General features: G+C 52.3%; 1 protein-coding gene across 11 annotated transcripts in view; it reads right to left on the bottom strand.

The window, feature by feature from the left end:
* Positions 1-24,363, bottom strand: part of ABLIM3 (actin binding LIM protein family member 3) — a 107,136-nt gene that overhangs the window by 35,103 nt on the left and 47,670 nt on the right. For 4 of the 11 annotated variants that reach the window (XM_025200902.1, XM_025200903.1, XM_025200905.1 and 1 more), the window contains exons 1-5: positions 19,130-19,592; positions 16,262-16,402; positions 9,036-9,219; positions 6,429-6,541; positions 814-940 (exon numbers count right to left, since the gene is read on the bottom strand). In XM_025200902.1, coding sequence (XP_025056687.1) covers positions 814-940; positions 6,429-6,541; positions 9,036-9,219; positions 16,262-16,402; positions 19,130-19,151 — 587 coding nt within the window. In that variant the 5' untranslated portion in view covers positions 19,152-19,592. Of the gene's footprint in view, positions 1-813; positions 941-6,428; positions 6,542-9,035; positions 9,220-16,261; positions 16,403-19,129; positions 19,594-24,363 lie in introns of those variants that run through there. The other 7 variants (XM_025200900.1, XM_025200901.1, XM_025200906.1 and 4 more) reach the window with 5 other exon arrangements.

Below are 24,363 nucleotides of genomic sequence, written 5' to 3'. Positions count from 1 at the left end.
TTCCCCATATGTGGCAATTCCAGGGTGCCTATACACGTACATTGAGGCTGCTCCGTCTTGCTGTAATTACAGTGCATCGGAGCAAACTCGATTAATCGTGGTAATTACCACCCTCCAGCAGACTCCAGAGTCTTGGGTATCAGCATCCCCATGCTGAAAAATGGTGGTGGAGGCACTTTAACTAAAGCTCTTTGAATGAGCTTTAGTTAAATTGTCCCCAACACCATTTTTCAGCACGGGGACACTGATATGCATGATACTCCGGATGCTTTAATTAGAGCAGCTGCAGAGCCACTCTAATTAAAGCACCCCACCCCCTTGCCTCCTGAAGCCCAAAGCACATGTATAAACAACCCCAAAGCCTAGGACACCTGCCTGGCTGGGGCTGACATTTCATCCAGAAGGAGCATCTATGACACGTATTCACCAGCCAGCAGTGGTTCCTCCAGCGGGGAGCAAGTGGGGGGGGAGCGCTGTCACAATCTGCTTCACAGGCATGGCTAGATCCTCCTCAAGTCTCCTGAGAGATGCATCTAGCATGCCCTGCCTGCATCCCTCCAGCCAGCTGTGGTATAGAAATAGGTGACCAGCTGGTTCACTCCCAGAATCCACCTCTGGAACAGGGGCATCTGTATTACATCTGTGTCTGTGGTACCCACCCATTGGCCTTCGTGCACCAGGCAACACAGCTCACAAGTCCCAAGTCCTACAGCAATAGTTTTTGCCCTTCCCAGCTTTGCTCTGCCTCACTCCCTTCCCAGCAAGCGGCTGTGATTTTGGGAGGAACAAAGGGTAGAGGGACACAGTGCTCACTTGCTGATGTACTCTCCGGTCAGAATGATCCCGCAGGTTTGGCACTTGAAGCAGCTGACGTGCCACTGCTTCTCCAGGGCCAGGAGTGATTGGCCTTGCTTGATCTCCTCTTTGCAGCCCGCACAATCTGGAGAGACAAGGGACAGGAGAGAGCATGAAACCACCACAGCTTCCAAGGCAAGGGCTCAGCAACCAGAAGGACCTGGAAAACTCAGGAGAAAATCCCAAGGGTTAGCAAACTTCATGGCCTCCCAGGGAGGCCCCACTGCCACTTCCTTCTGCCTACAGTAAGACGTGGGACACTGTGCTCTAAGAATTAAAAACTCCAACCACACTGGGGCAAATAGTGGGGCAGTGTCTCGACTTGCCTAAAATTTCAGGGAAATGTACACGGGACTCCTAGCCTGCCACTTTGGCAGAGGGCTGTGCTTTCTTATGAGCACCCCAGCCAGTCCTTATAAGCCCCATAGCCCCTAGGTAGCAAACAAATCAAAGAAGCCAACATAACAAAGCCCTTGTGCCCTGTCCCAGGCACTCTAGAGGGGCACTCTGGCTTTTGGCTCCCTGCACAGCACCTGGGCTTGTCTTTTAGCAGGTAGCTGCAGGCACTGCTTGCTTCCTCCTCTCAGACTATCCTTTCACAGGCTTCTCTCTCAGCCATCCCTTGTAGGGTTTTTAAATGCCTAATGGGACAATACCTCATTATTAGAAGGCCCACAGCTGAATGTCTTTCCCAGGACTGACTGCCCCTTCTTAGGGGGACAGACAACCCAGTTACAGGGAGGTAAAGGAGAGTCCCATGGGCATAGAGAGGATCAGAGACACATGACACACCCACCCCTCCAGACACTGTGTACAGGATAACATGGAGATGTGCACACACTCCAGGATCTCTCTCTCTCTCTCTCTCTCTCTCACACACACACACACACACACACACACACACACACACACCCTTCAAACAATTCCATGCGGGTGCAAGAAGGGAGGCCTCAGCTGAGTTATCCATTTACCCCAACACATTCTGCATTTTCCTTCCAGTGGGAATATGTTTCATCAGCATATTCCCTAATTAGTCCCTGTATTTTGCCTTCCACAGCCTGAGCTGAGATAGAGCTGGGCTTCTCCTCCTTGGAGAGCAGGGTGGCTGGGCCAGGGATGCAGGGTGCAGACCACATGTGGGCACAATGCATGGGGACTATGCCATGATCCTACAGCACAGAGCAGCAGATGCCCAAGCCTGGCCCAAGACAGAGGGGTCACTAGGTGAGTGCTCCAGAAGGGGTATCACAGACATCTTGAACCTGTTACCAGCACCAGTTCAGTGCCACCAGTAGAAAACCCAGTGCTGAGCAGGGTTTACTCACTGGGTCATGACCTGTAAGCAGGAGGCCCAGAGATTAAAATGACAGCAGTTTTTGACCCATGTCTGAGTCCCCACACATGGCTCCCACTAGGAGTGGGGGCTAGTGCGAAACACCGGGCAGCACCAGACTCCCTTCCTTTCCTGCTTTCCCTGGCTCCCACGGAGGCTGGCAGCAGGAAGTACCTGGGTCTGAGAGCCCTGACCTTGACTCCTCTCCACTGTTCTCTCTCCGGTCCAACAGCCCACCAAGGATTATCTAGGTTTTTCAGGGCAGCTGTCATAGGGGACAAAGGGCTGTTTTTTAACCCCTTCACTGCCACTCTCCAAAGGGATTTCAGTCCTCTCCCTTGCACTGAATGCCAGGCAGTAGCTCATGGCAGCGCTGACGGTGTGCTTCACTTGGCTCACCTCAGGGCTTCACGGCTGCATTTCACCCCCCCGTGTATCCAGTCCATTGGTACTGTTGAAAGGGTAACTGGACCTGGTACACAAAGTGGCAGCAAAGCAGATTAGTTAAGCCCTGCTAGCCAGGACTTGCTCCCTGCTGAGCTCTGGCATCTCCCCCCATACATTTGGTGACCACTACTCACCTGCTTTCCAGGGAAATGAGGGAGCCTCTCAGCAGCAGCCAGTGGCCTTGCTTTTGGGGTATCTTTGCTCTTAAGCTATTGAGCCAACTACTTCTACAATGTTTCCCTCACTTCTGCCAGGGGGCTGTGGCCCTGCAGCCTGGGTGATGACCATGGCTTGGGACTGGAGCAAGGGCAGATGTCACCCTGGCCCAGGCACATCCTGGATACTGTCTGCAGCTGGCTATGAATAATTCATGGTGCCTGTGGGTAACCTCAGCTTTGCAGCCTGGAGAAAGCGTATCTGGGAGTGGATGCCAGAGGAGGATGTGGTCACCTGACTAGGACGGGATGGAGAAATCAGAGGGAGGGGGAAAAGATAACACTCATGGATTCCCTTTCCTTTCCCGTAGCCAAAAGTGGGCTAATGGACACCAGGGAACAGCGACTCAGTGCTCGGCACTCCCTTGCTCTGGCTCTGATACATCTGGCCTGGCTGCTTCCAGTGCTAGCCTCTGCTGCCTGTCATATCTGAATCCAGCACACATGTCCCAGCTGAAGCATGGCTTTTGCTGGCCTCTCCTGCCTGTGCCAAAGAGAATGTAATATAGTGGGATACCACCATTAGGACTGTGTGTCAGGGTCACGTATTTAGATCAGTGGTCCCGCTAGGCTAGCACATGCTCTGTGACAACAGCCAATACCAGACGCCTCAGGAAAACCCCTGAGATGCACCGTTATTGGAAAACCTGCCTAGAGGGAATGTTTCTTCATAAACCCATTAGCTAGTGGCTGGCTTCTTCGCTGAAGCAGGAGAATTTTGTTTTAAAATCCTAACCCATGTAACTCAGGCCTCTCCACTGACAGTACCAGGGTAGTGAAGTAGGGACAACAGCAAACACCTGACAGAGAAGGGGGAGGTTTAGCAGAAGGGGCTGGTTCTATTAAAGTTACAAGATTCAAACAATAAATGGGATTTTGCTTTCCCCTGCTCTTCCTCCTCTTCCACCTGAGAGGTCACTGAACCTTGCTGAGTGACGCTTGTGATATGGATCAGACCCATGCTGGGAAAGCCCATGGTTCAGGGCCCCAGACCATGACCACAGGCATCAGGTGTGAAAGCAAAAATGGCAAGTGCTGGCCCCCTTCACATGATGATAACAGGTGGGCCAAAGCTTTGGACTCTGCCTGTTCCTACTAAACCAATACTAGGACTTTCATGTGATTACCACAAAGTTTTGGACACACATCCAGTAGCATGACTAGAGTTTGACTACTGGGTCATCAGCCCTAGGCACCAATTTGAGTGGGCACAAGAAAAGCAGTCCAGAGCACAGCAACTGCTAGTCCCCTGCTGAATTCTGATTGGAGAAAGAAAAAAACCTGATGAAAGCATCATTTTCCATAGAAGGTTCTTCTAAGCAGACAAATCCACCCCCTTTGGTGTGGTCTCTTACTGCTGTCCATTGCAAATGTGCTTGCAGGCTCTGGCACTAATGCTGTGAGGACTTCTCCTTTTACTACCTTTCCTGGCACTTCCTAGCATGGCCAGCCTGGCATCTGACTGGCATAGCCATGATGTGCCAGCCCTTCTTTTGAGCACCTGCTGAACAGCAGAGTATTTGGAGTGGGTACGTCTCACTGCCATGGTCCAAGTCATGTGGGGTTTATCCTGGTCTCAGCAGTGACCCTTTCTGGTGCTGCAGGGCAGGCAGAGCCACCACTGAGATGGCGTGTGCCCTGACCACTCAGCAGCTGGGTCCTGCTGACATGACAGGCGCTTGGTCACTGAGGTATGGCATGGCTCCCAATTCCTTCAGCCTTCTGCCATCTGCATGAGAGTTATGCTGACACAGTTCTCCCCAAAGACTTGGATCGCAACAGACACTGTTCAGGTGGGCGCCAGCAAAGCATAGGCTGGTTATTAACTCACCGCAACTTCCTTCCTGCTCCCTTAGGATGGGCTCCTACTAACAGCAGCACGAAGCTCAAGGATTACTAGAGCTAAGCATCAGACATTAGGCTGGTTTCAGCTAAGATGCAACCAGCCAGAAAAATCTTTACATTACAGGCAGGCAGACTCCAGGGACAACGGGCACATCTCTACCGCTCCTGTGGCTTCATGACGGCGCCACTGGAAAGCACGGCCCTGCCCAGCTGAGCCAAATCCAGAAATGAGGCAGTGAGGCTGCCCTGAGGGCCCCCTTCATGCTCTGTGTCTCCAGCAGACTCAAGAACTGTGCTCTCAGGGTGACTGCCACCTCATTTCTGGGTTTGGTGCTCATTGAGCAGGAGCAGGTGAAGGTGAAGGGAGCGCACTTCTTGGCAATGTCTCAGGAGAGCTGCGGAAGCAGCTCGGACAAGCCAAAAGAGAGAGAGGCAAGAGCTTTCAGAGTCAAAGTGCAGCACCATGGACACAAAACAAACTGAGACAGAAAAGGGGGGGCAAGAGGCAAAAGGAAGAAAGTTACAAATAAAACAAACACCAAGAAGGCCTGAAGTCAGAGCCCAAGTCCATGAAAGCCAGTGGAGCCATTCCACTGCCCTCTGGAAGCTTTGGACCAGGCCTTGTATAACGAGCAAACCAGGGGTGGCTTTTCAAGACCAGCTCTCATAGCCTGGCACAGGAAATAAATAAACACCTGTGCAAGTTGGTGCTTGCTGATGTGGGATGGAGCTCAAGTATAGAGGGAGAGAACCTGGAGCTCAGTTCAATTCCTATGAACTGAACTTGAAGAAAGCAAGTAAGCAAGCAGCTTTCTTTGATGGCCTCCCTCTTTTCTTGAGCAGCCAGAAGCACCGGGTTCTAGGGCAGGCACTTCCCTGTTGCCTATTACAAGTGAGCTGAGCCCTCTTCTGATGCTGCTGAGCTGTGCTCCCATTTTTCGACTTTCCTAAATGAGACTGTCCCTGGACCACCTGCATCAGGCCTGGCAAAGCCCAGCATCCACAGTGGGACCATGCCACTCTGCCCTGCCACTCTTTACTGCCAGAAAAGGGTTTGGGTGCTGTCCCAGCAGTCCTGTGTTGCCTTCAAACCTTCCCTGAGACAGTTTTGGGCTGCAGCAGGCTCAGTAGGAAAGCTCTCCTTGTTCATTAATAAATGAAGGAATTTCAGACATAAGCGGCAACCTGCAAAGCCACAGGAAAATGACTGGTGGAGCTGAGACTGCCTCCCTTACTAGCCCACAAATTGACTAGAAACACTTGCATCTCTCACACTATGCTGCATCCTGATGCAGGAGCATTTCCTATGATCACCCCAGGGAGAAATCTGGTGTGTGACACACGTGTAGCACCAGAGGAGCAACGCATGAGACTGGCTGTTCGCTAGGGCAGATGTCTGTGTTCCAGTGCTGCCTCTGGCTGCTTCTGTGGCTAGGAAAGCATGGGTTTGTAACTGCGTTAGGGAGCACATTTCTCCCAGCCAAGAAGTACATTTAAGGAAACATCAGGGAGCAAACATAGATCATGCTGTCTACAGTACAATCGGATCCAGATCCAGCCGGCTCTGCCTGCTACTGCTGGGTCTTGTACAGGCACAGTCCACCCCAGCCACAATCACTTAGCATGGAGCAGTGGCCACTGCAGTCACCTGAAAACACCATCTGCAAAGTCATCATTCATTAACCCTTTGTAGCCATTGCACAAGAGAGTGAGATCAAATCTGTCTGACTTACGGCTTGGCCCATGAATCTTGATGGGCTTGGTGCTGATCAGTGAATGGGAACAGTTTTGGCAGACACAATCTTTCCCACTGAACGTCACTTTGTCTCCAATGGGGAACGGCTTCCTGCAGCCAAGGAGAAGGGAGGAAAGCATGAGAAACACACACTGCCTACTCAGAACTTGTCCCAGGCTCTGAGGTAGCTTCCCAGGTCAGGCTGTCATCCTGATCCCTTCCGTGGGCCTCTGCTCCTTCCTTCATGGGGCAGCCACTCAGGGTAAGAGATACTGGCTGCAGTGGGATTAGTCCCATTGAGGAGCTGGACTGCAGAGGGGGGAGCAGCACTATCTCCTTGTCTGCTAAGGGCACAGGCTGTGCCAGGGAAGTGGGAAAGGAAAAAGGAGGGCAGCAGGTCTGGGGAGAAACAGAAAGGGCATGAGGGATGTGAAGAACTGGACGTGCAGTGTGTGTATATGCTTGGGGAGGGAGGTAGTTACAAAACAACAGAATGATATGGGGGAGGGCAAATTATGTAGGAAGGGTCCATATGAATATGTACAGCCAGAGAATGAACACACACACCACACACACACTTCTGCACCCAATCATTTCCACCCACCAACAGTCCCGTACCTTCAGATGCACATGCCCATGCCCAAAGACACAGTGACGCATATGCATAAACGTGCAGAAACACAAGAACGTGAATGCACTGATGTGCACGTGCAAGCACAGTAGTAGAGACCACACATGCACTGACATATGCAGTCATGGTGGCCATTCCTGTTCTGCTCCTTTGCCTGGGTGGCAGGGAGCATACCAAGCTGTGTGACAGGGTGAGCAGTGCTGCTTGGATACCAGCACACAGAGCCCAGCAGCTTTCTAACCAGAGGCAGCCACAGACCCAGGGTAACTACCTTCCTTGAAAGGCATGGGGTGTGGCCCATGCCTGGAGGGCACCTCCTTCCCGTGTCCTCACAGACTGTGTGTGTGCATGCAGGAGCCCAGAAGCAGTGCCTTCTAGTTGGTTTTTCTTCAGTATACCCTTCTACAAATTCCCTTCTCCATGCTGCTAAGCCAGGCTTGCTCACAGCCCGGAGCACTGGCCCCTGCCTAGTCCTGCTGCCGGTACTCCAATCCCTGGGGAGTGACTACCCTGTGCTAGCCTTGTTTTTGATGGTTCAGGAGACCTAGTTTCTTGTTGTCTGGATTCAGCGCCCACAGCTGTTACCAGGGGAGAATGTGAATAATGGCAAGCCCAGCTATGACCCTTCTTTGGCACATAAATGGGTGCCTCAGTTGAAGGGATAAGGTAAGACAGACCCCGGTTGGATTCATGCTGTCTCCAGGCCCCACCACAAAATAAAACATCGAGCTCCTGCTGGTTTCAATAAATGGTGAGTCTGAGGGGTCCTCAGCCCCTGTTCTTAGAAGGGCACCTGTGTCCCAGCCCCCTCACCCTCTTCAGAGCAGCTCTGCTCAAAGGAGGCCCAGAGTTGAAAGAGCTGTGGCTGCAGATCAACCCTGGAGCTGGGCTATGGCGGGGGTCCCCGAACGGGAGAGCAGGGGTAGAGGCATATGAGTCAGGAAGGAACAAGACCGAGAGGATATCCTGAGTGGCTGGTTCCATCCACTCTGCTCATTAGCAATCACTTAATTAACTCACAGCATTTTGAATGGCAAAATAATAGAGCTGTCCCCTCCAGCATTACTCAGAGATGTGCTGGTGGATCTGAGAGTTCATCCCAAGCAGACAGTTCGCCGTGACACTAGTAACCCTTGAACTTCTGGTCTAACAGCTCCCCATGTTCACACTAGCAACCAGTGACTCAGCATGTGACATCTACCCCATCCACCATTAGCCCTCCTTGTTTCCAATGTGCTCTTCATCCAGCTGATGTGCCTGGGCACTAAATCACAGCCACTGTGAACAGGGAATACTGCGGCAAGTCAGCTCACTCCCTCCCACACACAGGCTGGCTCCCAAAGACCCAGGGTTGTAAAAATCTTAGCATCCTATCTACTCGGGAGCAGGCTTTCCCTGCTCATTTTCCTCCCTGTCTCTCACAAACACATTTATGTGCAACATCTCTGAGCATGAGGGTCTGGATAAGCTTCTCCCACACAAGATGCCCTGCATCTCACCCTGAGCTGCAGCCCTAAGCTGCTCCATTCTGCCCCCCGCCCCCTGCGGCTCTGTTGATGCCCCCCACTCTAGTCCTGCAGTCCTCCCCCCACTTCAGCCCTGTCCCTGTTAGGGTTGGATGGCTTTGATTCACTGCTGTGCATTATGCAAAACCAGGGGGCAAACCCACTTGCACTAGTAAGGCAAGACAGGACTGGAAGCTCTAATTTACTTCAGTGCCTCCCTGGGACTTCCATAAAAACAGGAACTGGAAGACATGTTTATTGGCATGCCAGATTTAGGGGTGTGGTGAGGAGATAAGGACCAATGAATTTATATCTGAGCCCCTCACACCTTGCTCCAGCATCCTTGGTGGGAAGAGCACATTTTACTACACCTAAAGCACTCATTAGGGCAGTGCAAAATTTTTTGCCCCAAAGCTGGTGCCTTCCCTATGTTCAGAGTTAGCATGAGTCAGTCACACCTGCGACTCACCTGCACGTGGTGCACACAAAGCACTTGGGGTGGTAAGTCCTGCCCAGGGCAGAGATGACCTCTCCAGTGATGAAGTCCCCGCAGCTGTCGCACCGAGTCCCGTAGAGCTGCTGGTAGTCATGGGTACAGATGTACTCTTGGTTCTTGAAGAAGAAGCCTGACTGGGCCAGGTCACAGCCACACACTAGAGAGGGAGGAAACATACCCATGAAGGGAGAAGAGTCAGCCTGGCTGGCACTGATCCAAGCTGGACATGTTTCCTCCATGAATCTCTAAAAGGGGCAGTCCAGGGAGACCTTCCTGGGTTGAGGCAAACTGACTGAGGAGTCCAGCAGTACTGGCATAGTCAAAGCAACTCAGAAATGTTTCGGGAGTTTGCTAGTGCTTGTTACATCCCAATTACACTGGCACAAAAGGTGTGTGGGTTGCAACCCCCGCCTAGGCACATGGGAGCTTGGCACTAAGCTGCAGAGAATAAGCATGAAGGCGCTTTGCTCATCAAAGCCAGCTGGGCTGGATTTCTCTACACAGCTCACCAGCTGTGCCCTAGGATACACAGGTGGGTTGTAGGTAAAAGAAGGATCCCTTAGCAGTTGTTTCTCAAATACGATTCTTCCAGGGACCTGACCAAGAGCCTTGGGGGTGGGAATCTTGCTTGGCTACTGCTGATATTGCAGCTGGCTTCTTTCACTCCACAGCCAGCCAGCCCTGCAGCACTAACTGCAGGGCCACTGGCACCTCCTTCAGCCCCACAAGATGTCACTGTTGGGTCACTGGCAAGGTCCAGGATGAAGCTCCAGGATTTGGGAGGGCTGGGCACAGCTGAGAGGAAATTCCAGGGCTGGAGGGGAACTGCCGGTAGACCGCACCCTTCTAGACTGCAGAGAGCTAGGGCAGGGCAGCCTGGTGGGAACGGACATGAGCTGGGCCAGCGTGGGAGCTGAACTATCCCAAGCTGATCATGGTACCTGGAGAGAGCTCTGCTCCACCTCGCTCCCCACAACATTTTGCCTTCAAAAAATTAGGAAAGGCAAATAAATTCCTTCCATGCTCAGGAAACCAAAGGCCTCGTCAGATTGCTAGAGCTAGGCTTTCCCAGGGTGGATGTCATGCAAGCTTCCACCACGCAGACCCATTAATGCCCCCTCCCCATCCCTCTTCTAGGACTTAAGCAATGACAGCCTCTTTCTGCAGACTAGGACAGTTGCCATGTTACCATAAGAGATTCCCAATGGTTTTAGGGCGTGTCAACCAGGAGGTGGGCAGAGCTTCCGTGCCAGGTTTGGAAAGGTGTGTAGCAGCTAGAGTCCACATGCTGGTACAGCACCTGCCATGCAGATTATTATTTTTTATTTAATTTGTATCCGAGGCCAAAATAGCCAAAACTAATTCCAGATCCAAGTGTCCAGAACCATAAGTGGGCCTACTACCGGCAAACATCCTCCACCTGCACCTGGGGCTTCAGATGTTTCCAAAACCTTTGGCAGGCATCCTACTTGCAGGTCCAAACCTGGGGGCTTGGGGTTTGGATGCCCCCGAATTTTGCTTGCCCTTAGCCATAAGGCCCTCAGAGCAAGCAAGGGAGAAGACTCCCATTTCCTTAAACTGGGTTTAAAGCTGCTGCTGCACCTCGAGGGATACTGAACCACGCCAGAAGGGCAGTTCTCCTGTGAAGTGGTTGAGGAAAACTGCCTTCTTGGACAGAGATGAGCCTGATTTTAAGCCATCTCACATTGGCCTGAAGCAGTGGTTCAGCCCTGACCGCTTGGCCTCTCTACCTGGGCTAACAAGGTGGCCATGATGCTGATTTGTGTGCTACAGACAGGGAGTCACCAAACACAGTTTACACAGGCCACAGCCTGACCATATGATGGTGATATCAGGAAGCTGCTACTGAACTGGGTCTGAATTTGAATTGCTGAACTGAAGATGAAGGACTCTGAGATGACTGACTAGAAGCTCTCATCTTCCCATTACCTTCTCAGCTATGCCAGCACCTGCACCTCATTATCATGCTCTAATCCAGGCATGTCAAAGATCCAGCTTGTGGGCTAGTTCAGGCTCTGGGTCTTGAGCTGACCACATATGGCACATGCTGGACCATCCCTGCATGCAGGGCCCTGGACACATGCATGCAGTACCCACTCCAGGACCCACATACATGCGGCACCCACATGGGGACAGTCTGGGACCTCCTCCACATGCTGGTTCCAGTGCCCACAGCAACCCTTTCAGCTGGTCCAGGACTACACCACACACAGCACCCACTCTGGCCAGTCCGGCATGCATGCAGCATAGGTCTGGACCGGCTGGAGCAGATGCCATGTGTGGTGTAGTCCCAGACCAGCCAAAGTAGGTGCTGCGTACAGCTTGCATCCTGGAGTGGAGTGGGTGCTGAATCTAGCATGTGGGGCATGGGGAGTCTGTGGGCCTAATCTGGCCTTTGGGGCCAGCCCCGCACCATTTATGCAGCCTGTGGGACTGAATGAGTTTAACATTCTTGCTCCAACTGTTACAACACAACAGGAGTCCAGCCTGCACTCAGTGAGGCTGGGGGCACTTAGAGGGGCTGGATGTGAAGCGCGGATTCCTTTGGAGAGCCTCAGAAATTCAGCAGCTCTTGAGATGGTGCTGAAACTAAGCAGCTCAGTGCCCTGCCAGCCTGGGATGGGAGTGGGCGTCTCCTCTGCCCTGCCAGGAACTCCCCTCACCTACAAGCTTCTGCCAAAATGCTTCTAGCCATGTGGCTCCACTCCCCATCTCCCACCTCCTACACGTGGCAGCCTTTGGCAATGCCCTGCTTCTCCTGGCAGGGCTGGCAGTGGCCCATAGTGAGAGGAGGGTACTCAAAGCAGCCAGCACTGCTGCTTTGCTGGCAAAGAGCCCTTGCGTGGAACAAAAGAAACTGCTTCCTCATTCCTCTCGCTGGATTCTCCAGAGACTAGATACCACCATGATGAGGACAGATGGACAGAGAGGCTTCTGCCATGGAGCAGAGGCGAGAGCATCAGAAGCAGGCTTCAGCCCTCTTTGCACCAGCAACTTGAACTACATTAGCAGCGACAGCGTTCAGCAATGGCTGTCAAGTGCTCAGGGTCGAGGGGAGGGAGGGGGCTGGGGGAAGTCTTCAGGGGGAGGAAGAGACAGGCTGGAATGGGAGCTGGGGGAAGGTGAGACTGGGCAGCAAGGGAGCTGGGAGGGGAAGGTGAGGGAGGAGGATTTCCTCTCATTATTTATTCCCTTTCACTTTGAAATGAGACAGAGAACACTGCCAAGCTCCCCCCTGGTGGCTCCGTATCCCCTTTGAAGCTGGAGACAGTCTGAGCTCTTTGTCTGGAGGAAGAGTTTTCTGCTCCTGGCAGATACGGTAGCGGGGGGAGGAGTTTCTTCAGCCACCCTCTGTGCACCTGTAGACCAGCATTGAGAGCACTGGGCTGGAACCAGCGCGTGTGTGGGAACGTGCACATGTGAGCTCCCCATGCTTGTACACGCGTGAGTGCATACATGAGTGCAAGAGATAAGATAGGCACAGATGTACGGTTGTCACGATGTACATGTGATGAAAATATCATTTGTGTGGCTTAAAGGTATCACACGTTATACATGCGCCAGTTTGGAGGGTTTTAGATGAGTTTGCATCATTGCAAACTAAACTACATCTGGATGGGGTGCTTGTACACATGATGGGGTTTAGACCTTAGGGTTTTATTCTCCCTAATTCCCCCTAATTGAAATGGTGGGTTTTTAACTGAAGCCCACCATTTCAATTTTTCCGTCACGTTACAGCAAGGGGTCCATTCCTTTTTTTTTTTTTTTTCTGTCAGAGCCAGAGCCTGCCCGCCGCTGCGGGACATGCTGCTAGTGAGCCTAATGGCCCCGGAGCTGCAAGGGGCCCCGGTCCTTCCCTCTGTGGTGGTGGCACCCCTTGGGGCTGCCCAGGTTGGCCTGCTAGTGGCCAGGTGCTGCCCCAGCTTGGAGGCAGTACCCAGCCTGATCCGATTCTTCCTCAACCCTAAGTTCGGACAGCACCCAGCCCGCTAGCAGCCTGCCTAGGCCATCATGGAGGGAAGGCCCAGGGCTTCCCATAGCTCAGGGGCTGCTTGGCCCACTGGCAGCTCACCCTCCAGCCGGGGGAGAGGCAGGCAGGCTCTGCCAGAAAAAAAAGGATTGTGCCCCGCACTGCTTCTGCCTTCAGCGGGTTCCTGTAGCCAGCAGGATGCCTGGGGCCAGGCTGGCTTGCCCCTGGGGCAGCACAGAAAGGTGGCAGAAGGGCAGCTGGGTGTGCTGGCAGCTGGAGAAGACGGCAGGGATGGTACAGGGGGCGCAGGGCCACACGGGCTGGCTGCTAGCTGCCCAGGTGCTGCCCCAGCTCAAAGGCACCTGATCCAACACTTGGTCGAGCCTGCCTGGGCTTTCAGTGCCCCGTGCACCATCCCTGCCACCTTCTCTGGCTGCCAGCACACCCAGCTTGCCCCTGGGGCAGTGCAGGCAGGTGGCAGGAGGGCGGCTGGCTGTGTTCGTGTCCTGAGAAGGCAGTGGGGATGGAGCATGGCCAGGTGGTCTTGGGGAAGTGTTGGATTGGGTGCCTCCAAGCTGGGGCAGCACCTGGCTGGCTAGCAGCCTGTCTGGGTTTTCAGTGCCCTGTGCACCATCTCTGCTGCCTTCCCTGGCCTCCGGCAAACCCAGCCGCCCTCCTGCTGCCTTCCTGTGCTGGCCCAGGGGCAAACCAGCCCATTCCCAAGCATCCCCTGGTGTCCTGCCAGCCACAGGAGCCTGCTGAAGACAGAAGTAAGGAGGGAACTGATCCTTTTTTTCTGCAGAGCCTGCTCGCCTTTCTTGCAGCTGGGGGGTGAGATGACAGCTGCATCATTGCAATTTGCAATGTTGCAAACTAAAGTACATTGGGATGTAGTTTAGTTTGCAACAATGTAAATTAATTTAAACCCCCCAAAGCTCTTGCACGTGTAGAGTGTGACGCCATTAAGCTACACAAAGTGACATTTTCATCATGTGTACATGATAATGGCGTCATGTCTACAAATGCCTATGGGTTCTTAATTGAAAACTACTGTTTCAATTTTTCTGTCACGTTACAGCGAGGGCCTGATCCTTTTTTTTTTTTACTAGGAGCCAGAGGCTACCCATGGCCAGGGGTCGAGCTGCAGGTGGGCTGAGTGGCTCCTGAGCTGTATGGGGCTCCAGTCCTTCTCCCCACAACAGTGGCACCCCCCAGGGCGACCCAGGTGAGCTGCTACTAGGCTGAGTGCTGCCCCAGTTCAGAGGGAAGGACCAGGGTTCCCTGCAGCTCAGGGGCCATTCAACCTGCAGGCTGCTCACCCCCCTAACTGTGGACAGGCTCTGGCTCCAACAACAACAAAAAAGAATTGGGCACATCACTATAACATGACGGAAAAACTGAAATGGTGGATTTCAGTGAAAAACCCACTGTTTCAATTTAGGGGGCATAGAATAAAACCCTGAGGACTAACGCCCTGTCATGTATACAAGCACTGATGGTACATATTAGGGTGGGGGGTGGTTTCTAATTGTAGGAGGGACCAGGAGAGCCCTGGAGCAAGACTTCCCCACCTGAGGGGAAACCTGAGGGTAAATTTAACTTCTCCCTGGGTGAGAAGTAGCTAAAAAGAGGCCAAGCTGAGGGTGATTTATGCCCTGGTTAGCATGAAGTGATGGGAACTGGGAGGAGCAGGGGCCTTTAATAAGCCCTAGCAATTCTGTGCTTTACAGGGTATAGATTGGTCCACATAAGAGCGGCTGTTTTAATAAATGTACTAAGGAGCCCTTAAGCATCTGTTCTGGGCCATTAGTTTTAACGGCTTCTCAGCTCTGCTCCCCCTGCTTTCATCTGCACAGTCCAAAGAAGAGGCAGAGTGGTCCTTGGTGCTCTCAGTGCCTACTGCAAAACAGCCCAGGAGGAGCACAAAGGCTGGGGTGTTTTGAAGGTGAGCAGTGGTGGTAGTTATAAGGTGCAGGGGTGGACACGGGACTGCCACTTCCAGGGGGTTAGCTCTTTGAAGGCTGCAGGCAGCAGTGATCTGAAGTCGTGCCACTTGTCATGTCCTTGGTGGTCCTAAGTTCAGGGACTGAGGGTCTCAGCACAGTTCCTAGCAGACCAATAAGCACATCACAGGAGCTGCTAACACAAATCATGCACATCTTGCCTCATTCCCTGAATGCATCCCACAGCTGAGGCAGAGGGAAGCCCATATTCCTTTAGGTTGATGGGTCTTGTAAAATTAATGAATTACCACAATTACCCATTTACTTCCCTCAGCTGTAAAGGTACAGGAGGCTCCACAAACACAGATGGGATCAGGGACGTTTCCCAGACTACTCCTCTGTGAGGGGCACTGGGCTTCACTGCCCAGCTTGGCATTTGAAATGCCATGCAAAGGGCCTCTGAAGCCCAGCAGCGGCACGTGGCCAAGGTGGAGCTGGATGCGTACAGGGCATCTGCTTTGATCAGGGTGTGTGAAAGCACCTCCAAATCAAAAGCACCACAGCCCAGGAGTCCCAGGAGGGAGGTTAGTCCAAGCTGCAGAACATGGCCTCCCGGAGTGCATTGATTTCATCCTTGCTTCTTATCACTTGACTTCACTACCCAGGAATTAAGTCGGTTGCTAGCTGAAGACCTCATCACATGCAGCTCCAGGCTTCTCCCCTCTTTTCTCCCTGCCTTATCTCAGCTGAGGCCAGTTCCCCTGAAGGGAAACCTGGGGGCAGCAGCTCAGAACAGCTCTTCCTTTCTCCCCTCTCTCTGAGGGTAAGAGGATTGCGGCACTGCCTGCAGTACACCAAATCAGAGACACTTCACTGGAATGCATGTAGGTGTCTGTAGCTCATGAACATGGGGCAGAGAGCGGGCAGGGGCCAGATCCAGGATTAGAACAGGGAGAGGTCTGTGTGGGGTGGGATGGGGTGGGGATTCAGGTGCACTGGAAGAGCTGAGTAGAGATGCCAGGACCATGCTACCACGTGTGTATCTCAGCATCAGGAAGGGGCAAAGTTGGCTTGTCACCTTCCCATACCAAGCCTGGCCGCTTCCTTGTGTGGGCATTAAACCCATACACAGAAACCCACGTGAACACATACAGGCTTCACTGGGTCTCAACAGGGCTGACTTACCCTGGTATTTTGGCTTCTGGTCCTGCTCTGAGGTCAGCAGAACAGCTTGAACAGAGAAACCAAATGCTCCAAGCTCCTACCTTGGCATGTGAAGCACCTGATGTGGAAGTGGTTGCTCTGGACACGCACCACCTCTCCTTTGCATGTGTCCCCACAGCGGTAGCACTGGATGACGGTGGAGCCACTTCTAGAGCTGTAGGGGTTTTGTTGATAGGGAACTGCTGGGGAGAAGGAGAGAGAAAAACACCAGGTCTGTTATCTTCAGGAGGGGACTGCCTGGCATGAGGTGAATCAGCAGCCCAATGCCAAGCTAGGTGAACAGCAACCATAATGGTGAAACCCTTCAGCAAGCCCCTTTCTGCAAATATAGCACAAGCCTGACAAGCCTGCCATTAGAGGCAGCCTGTCTGAGCAGGGCAGAGGGCTGGGAGATGTCCAACCTGCTTGATGCAGTGCATGAGCTGGGGCAAACAACTTCCACTGGGGCCTCTGTTTCCCATCTGTATAATGGGAATAATGTGACCGACCCAATAAACTCTGTGTGGTCCCAGTGTGAAAGGCTCTAGATGTGGACAGAGTAATACTCCCTGTCATCATTCCTGGGAGCCAGATTCTGCCCTGGCTTTACGCTGCCCATTTCAAGGAAACGACTGGTTGCACCCACCAACGGTAAGATATGCCCACACTGGGGGTAGGCACAGTGGTTTGCGAGCCACACACTGGCTTCCCTGGGTGCACACACATAGAGGGGGGCAGTGGTAATTGGGACTGGATATTGAGGCTTGTCTCTCCCCTGGCTGAGCCATCTGGTTACATGAGTTTACTGCTCCAGATAAGTTCGATAACACCGTCGGCCAGGAAGCTCAGGAAAAGGAGAGACCATGGGGAGGAGGGAACCCAAGGGGCCATGTGCGGTTCCACCAGACTTAGCCACCCCCAGCCACACACAGGTGGGTGGAGGTGCCTGTCAGTGCCAGGAGCATAAGTGGCACTAGAAAATATTATTTGGGGGGGCTGGACGGTGCGCCCGCCTGATCCTGCCCCTCCCTCCCGCAGGGCTGTTCTGAGGCCTGTGCACACTGGTACTGTGCATGCAACGGTGGAGGAGCACATGGCGGGGGCGCTGGGCATGGTGCTGTGGTGGTGCTGGAGCTGCTGTTGCCAGCCTAGTTTGGGGAGGGGAATAAGCCCCATTAGCCCAGGCCTTCCGCCACCTATGGTCTCTGGTTCTCTGAGACATGACATTGCATGAAAGCTACGGGCCTGCTGAAGATTTCTGGGAGTCAGCCCTCTCCATGACCCTTCTCATCTCTTCTTCCCTCCTGTTATATTCACTGCCACAGCCAGGCAAGGGCTAGACAGCTCACACACATCTGCTCCCAAGACCTCCGAATAGGAGGCGCTGCCTGAGTAAACACACCCTAGTCCAAACACTAACCTCACTCTGGCAGGGCCTGCATCTGCTTCCCAGCTGTGGAGTCAGCCAAGGAGCCTGCTAAACATCTAGCTCAGCTGTGAACAGCATCCTCTTGCTTCACACGCCAGAGAAGCTCCTTCCCCCATGTTCTCAGTGCTGACCCTGATTCATTCTGCATGAAGCCAAGAGGTCACCTTGGCTTTCCTTTACTTTAAAGGGAATCTAGTGCTGTAGAAAGGTCTCCTAAAGTCTTCTTAAAAGTAGGAAGCCCCTTGATCCTATGTCTCCGCTGAGCCTGCCTAGTGCCATAGAGGAGCGGTGGTTTTTGTCATTATGCTTGCACTAGTGTCATTAGGTGTGGGACAAAGATGAGTTCGTTTCATCCAGGCCACTGGCTGTTCTCAGGGGTAACAACCTCCTGTCCATCCTGACCCAGGCTGGAATCAAATCTGGCACCTGGAGATGGTGGGCTCTGGCTGGAACATCAGCTCCCTGGCCTGGTCTCCCTCAAAGGGATGGAGCAGCTCCCTGGCTGAACTGCAGCAAACAGGAGCAACCTGGGTGTGCGCAGCCTCTCTAGAAAGACCTTGGGATGTCCCAGGGAGACCTTCCCTGGGTAACAGAGGTCAGATTCTTCCAAGTCCATTATCCTATGGAGCAGCCTCTCTGGGAAATAGTAGAAGCTGAACCACTTAAACCATTTGACAAGAAACTGAAGAAAGCCCCAGAGGGCAGAAACTGCTATGGATTCATCTCCCCTCCTAAGCCTCCTGCCCTCCCTGCTTGCTCAGCAGCATCCATCACTCAGCAGGTTGGTTGCCAGGAAGGACTCTGCCTGCCACAAGGTGCAAACTCTGGGCTCCAAGGAATGGGCTGTACAGCCTAAGTGGTCTTTCCACCGCTGACTGCTACAGACAAATCTTCCTCCAGAGCACACAGAAGACATTTAAAGGTGCAGGCAGGTCTAGATCCTTATGATTTCACAGAACAAACCACCTTGGGCATCTCCTCTGCACAGTTTGCAGAAGCTTATGGACACATATCACCGCTTTTTACACCTAAGCAGTAAAATAAATACTGCTGCTGTTAGAAATATGCGAAACAGTTGGGCATGGGCAAAATGATTGGGAAAAAGGTGGGAATGTCAGTGAACCAGAACTAAGCCAGTGATAAACTACTTCCCTGGGAGAAAAGGAAATTGAGTTTATTGAAAACTTGGTCCATGAATAAAGGTTGAGAGCATGAGTGAAGGGACACTGAACAGAAGAGATTTCTCAGCAGAGAAATGTCATTTGTCGTGGGGACAGGACTACATTCAGAAAATTCTGTGACAGAGAAAAGAGAATCGGCCCATTGTTGGCTTCACTGCTAACAAATCAAAGCAAAATTAGAGAGTGTCCTGTGCCAAATCCCATCCGATGTGCCAAGCTACACATGATTTGAGCTGTTTTGTTGGTCTGTGCAAATGTACAGCAGTGCCCACAATTAGTGACTCTTAGGGTGTGACGCAAATGTTAAGAGACAACCATACCTTTCCCAGACAGTCCATCCATCCTGTGCTATTTACAAGGCATCCTCAGAACGTCAGAGATATGCTGGAGCATGCACAGAGTTCCCATTCATTCCAGCTGGGGCTCAGCCTGTTGAGGGTGGCAGGATGAGTGCCCAGGCCAGGGTCAGCCAGTCACTGCTAGCTCCACTGTTTGGCCCTGGATCTGAGCTTCCTTGAGCTCCCAAATGTTAGGGCCAAGTCCATTTTTATTCCAGCAGATTAAATTGTTACAAAATGGGCCCGGGTTCCTGATGTCTGAACCAAGTGGAGCTGCCCTCTGGCAGCTCCGGGAGTGACAATGCAGGAATCCCTGAGTTCTGCCCGCATCCCACACAAACTAATAAAAGCTAACAACAAGAGCCATGAATTTGTTGGTCGGTCATCCATCCAGAGATCCAAAATGCTGACAGGGTCTGAGGCCCCATTTCCAACCACAAAACAAGGCACTAAAATGCCAACTAGTGAGAACAGTATGACAAGTAGATCCCCTCCTCCTCCTTTCCACATTGGGGCACGGGAAAAGTCTGGGAACTTGGAGAACTCTACTTTTAGAAAGTACTTGAGGAAGGAATAAAGCCTTTCTGCACAGCCTTGGCTCACTTGAACAGCAATGTTTCCCTGGCCCGTAGCAGGACAGGCTAGATAAGTCTTGTCAAGCCTTCATTCTGGGGAGTATTCTGTACACCGGAGGTACAACGTAGTGTCTTCTAGCCTCAGCAGGATCCCCTGGGGGTACACAAAGTCCTGAGACAATGTCCTGCTGCCATAGATGGGGAATAGCGGTAACTTGTGTCAGAGACTCCAGCAGAGCAAGAGTTACAGCAATGCAAATGTCCTCCCCCATCTTGTGCCTGCACCCAGTCTGAGAACAAAGCAGCATCCACATGTTGGGAGTCAGCTGTGCCACTCTGCAGGGCCTTGGCCAAAGCGGGGTGGGGGGAAGATGTGAGCCAAGGCATTCATCAACATTTAAATAAACGTTAATAAAAATCTGCGTCGGAAAATTCATCCATCAATTATTCCAGGCTTCTCTTGTCCCTAGGGGGAACTTCTCGGTGTCCATAGCAACCTGTCATCAAGCCCCTGTGTTGACAGTCTGGGAGGGAGGGAGGGAGGCAGAGGCAGAGCGGGAGGGATGGAGGAAGCTCCCATGGTCAGTGAAGTCAGGGGCTCAGTGACAATCAGTTAGACCAAGGTAAGTCCTGAAGTCAATGTGGTTGTTCCAGATTTACAACAGTATCACTGGGCCAGGAACCTGGTCCAGGCAGCCATCACCCCCTTGCAGGCCAGCTTTGTTCAGCATCGAGTGGAAAGCTTCCCCTAATGCGTGATTAACCTCAGGCTCTCTGGAAACATTAATGCATTGTTGTGTTCTGCTCCCACTTGTTTTCGAGAGGCTGGCAGCTCCCTCCTGGCTCGGCACAGGAAGTATTACACTTCACAACACCCCTTTGCAGAAGGACAGCCAATCCGGCAAAGCTCATTACACCCAAATAATCCAGTAATAATAATGTAAGTAGCATTAGGGGCCTTGTAGGCTCAGATGCGATGGTTGGGGCAGGAGGTGGAGGTGGGCTTCAGGAATGGCTTAATCTCAGGCTTGAATACTCCTGCCTGAGATGGACATGCTTGCCGAGCAGGAAACTAAGCCATGTTCACCTTGTCGTTAATGCGCTGCTCCTCTCAACTGCCGTGCAAAAGGCCCCTTGGGCCTGGACTCCTCCCTAGTCTAGCTCCAGTGTTTCAGACTAGGCATGGCTGGGCACGTGAAGTCTGATATGGCGCGTCCTTCTTTGTTTACCACTTATTGTGGTCTGAGTTGGCCAGCTGGGCGTCCTGGGCTTGAACTGCATCCATCACAGCATCCCTCTGCATTGCAGAGGCACCTCGAGTCAGGGTTCAAGGCCCTGTTATGCCAAGTGCTTTCTAGAACCTGGGATTCATGGTCATGCCCAGCAATGGCCACGATGGTGTCACAAGCTGAGCAAGGCTGAGTCCGGTCCATCCTTGGATGGGAGGTCTCTGAAGGAAAACCAGAGGCAAGCAGCTGATGCTGCTCTTCCCTCAGTCAGTGCTGTGGGAGGAAGCAGCTCTGGGACACGTCAAATAACTACAGGGCTGACTATTATCTACTCACTAGGGGCTCATGGCTTTTCCTATGAGGATGTGAGCTCCAGGGTTCCTGGACAATTGGCTCTTTCCTTCCAAAAGCCCCTCTGCAGTCTCAATAACATCAACTGTCCTCCTTTTCCTGCCACATCCTGAACTGCTGTGTGACATTGCTATGCACTATGAAACCACTGCTACCTTCCTCCTCTGAGGCAGCTGGATTGGAACGGAGGGGAGAGCAATCCCTGTGTGGCCTACAAAGCGTTTGGGGATCCTCTGGGGAGGAAGACAAAAACACAAGAGAATAATTATCTTCATCAAATACATCGCAGTGTGAAGCCTCCACAGCTAGTAAGAAGGCAAAACCCATCTGTTTGGACAGCTACGAGACCTGCTGTCACCACTGCAGCCTGGTATTGCAGTTGGCCGTGTCTAGAGGCACCACATGGTGCTGCCATGAAAGAGATCAGTGCCTTGCTACAAGCTGCTGTAAAAATGCTGGTCAAGCAAGAAGCTCAGAGAGCACCACCTTGGGCAGCTTTGCACTGCCCCCCTGCCTGCCCCAAGGGCTGTGGGCTGGGTTAGGGGACCGTTGCAACTAGCACATGAACGGGTCTTCAGACTGCCTTGGTGCTGTGACCACAAGAGCCTCTAAGCAGAGACAGAAGCATTGAATCAACTGGCGTGTTGCAGGCAGCACAGGGCTGCCTTACAGGGGTGTCAGGATCCATGAATTGCCCGTTTTAAAAGGTGCAACATAAACAGAGCACAAGCTGGTTTAAAGGTGTTATATAAACAGATCATCAACTGCCTTAAATATGAGATAAAAGCAGTGACTCTGGGTGACAGGAAAGTTTAGGAATCAGGCTGGCTTGGCTAGCCAGAACTCTAGTGCCTGCGTACCCTGATAAACCCTGCATGCTCTGCAGCCACTGGGTGTTTCAGTCTCAAACACAGGATATTGAATCAATAATATGCCCACAAACAACAAACTAGGTACGCTTGGTGCACGTGAGTGAAAGGAATGCCAGGGGCTGCTGGAGACATTTTGTAGCAGCTGGAAAGCAAGCTGGAGGGAACAGGGTATTTCTGAGATCATTTTTCCATTCTTCCTTAACAGTGCAGTGCCACGGCTACGTGGTTTCACCACTGCCATCCTAACAGAACTCTGCACCCGGTCTTATGCCATTAGTGCTACAGAGACAAGCCAAGAAAGGAAACTGCAGGTCAGATCATCACAGGAAGGAGGATGTAACAGCAAGCAAACACATCGTTCTGAGATCCTGTCTCGGTGTAATGTTTGACAGGAGTGTGTTTGTGATCCACCTACTCCACCGGGGCACGGGAAAGCCCGATTTAATTAATTAATGACCTGTAATTAATATTTGCACAATGTTTAGGGAGCCACAGATAAAGGATGTCATAGACGTGCAAAAAGCTCACAGCTCATTAGCAATAGTATTATGTCTTGGTGTCTGGTATGAAAACATGTACAGGTTGAGCGTGATATAGATGTGTGATATAGGTGTGATATAGGTGTGATATAGGTGTTCAGAGATGCCTGTGACATGGGTGCACAGGTGTAGAGCAGCTGGATGTGATGGTTTGTGAGGTGTGCATCAGGCAGATGGGTGCCATGGGTGTGCGAGTGCACAGATGTATGTGAAGATGCATGATGGGGCAGGTGGGTGCATACAGTCTGCGTGTGCTGGCAAGGGCAGGAGGCAGGTGTGCTTGCTGTGCAGGATGGGAAGTGCTGGTGGGTGGGGGCGCAAGGGGTGACTCAGGCATCCCCATCACTCTGGAGGTTCAGGCCAAGAGCTTGAAACTCTTCTACAGAACCGGCTCTTGGGTCAGCAGCCCCCAGGCCAATAAAACCCCCACGACCACTCCTCCAACTCCCTTCCTGTGCTGAAAGGAGCAGGGGAATGATTAATCACATTAATCCTCTGCACGTTTCCTGTAGTAATTGGCCTGTAAATCATCCTCTTGGAAAAATCCACACCATGCGGTGGTTGCCAAAGCCAGGGGATAAATAACAGAGTAGATTTTTATGGGACAGTGGCTCCTACAGCTGGTAGCATTTCTCCCAGGCACCACTGAGGTGAGAAGGAAGCACTGAGTGGTATTGGCAAAGCTGGGAGAGGAGGAGGAAGGCAGTACTGGAATGGGTGGCTTTGGCAGAGCTGCGATGGGACAGTAGGTCACACAGTGATACAAACACCAAATCAAAAAAGCATCAGGCACTCAAGCACTTGGCTTTCAGCTGAGCAGCGCTGAGTAAAACACGTCAGAGTTAACCTGAGTTAACCTCAGACTTAATCCTCATGCAGTGCCCAGACCTTGGGGATATGGAGGGAGTGAATGGCAAGTCTGTTACTCTTCAGCCCCTCAGTGCCCTGTAAGGGAATATGATGCCGGCTCCTTGCTTGCCATCTTCCCTGCAGGCAGGGTGCCGTGCATGTGCCAAGCACTGCTGGCAATTCTGCAATAACCAAAGGAACTGGAACAGGCAGTAGAGGTAAATAGCTGTAGCCCTCCTGGAAGGGGTTAACTGGGTGTAACCCCAGGGCAGGAGCTGCTCATAACCAAAGGTTGCCAAACCAGACAACACCAAAGCTATAAGGTAATTAGAGCAGTGAGACAACTCAAGTGGCTGAGTCCTCCCTGTGCTGAACGCTCACCTAGTGAACACCCTAAAACAGAGGCAAAAAAGGGTTTTAGGAGCTGAAAGATTAGTCATGTGCTTTGGCTTGTACTGGCAGTGGCTTAGGGGAAGTCAGCATCCAGGAACTGGGGGAAAGAGAGAGCCCACTGAAAAACCAGCGCAGATGAGGTGGTGAGGACAATGGCGCCCAGTCCCCAAACATGAGGGGCTGAGTTTTGATCATTGCAAGCTATTGGTTTGCAACGTATCAAACCTATATACTCTGCTATACGTTGCAGAGTCTGGGTTCTGCTCTCCAGGTGAGTAATCCTGCACAGAAACCTTCCTGGACTTTCAGTAAGGAGCAGAACTGGCTGTAGTCCTCTCCCTCCCGCAGACTCACAGGAGTGCTTCTTCTAAAGCCTCAGCCCAAATTCCACATGGGATAAGACCAGGA

This window comes from Alligator sinensis, unplaced genomic scaffold (genome assembly GCF_000455745.1).
Source record: "Alligator sinensis unplaced genomic scaffold, ASM45574v1 scaffold360_3, whole genome shotgun sequence".
Classification (NCBI taxonomy): Eukaryota; Metazoa; Chordata; order Crocodylia; family Alligatoridae; genus Alligator; species Alligator sinensis.
Note: the sequence above shows the minus strand (reverse complement) of the source record. Positions and strands in the feature narration are given on the sequence as shown.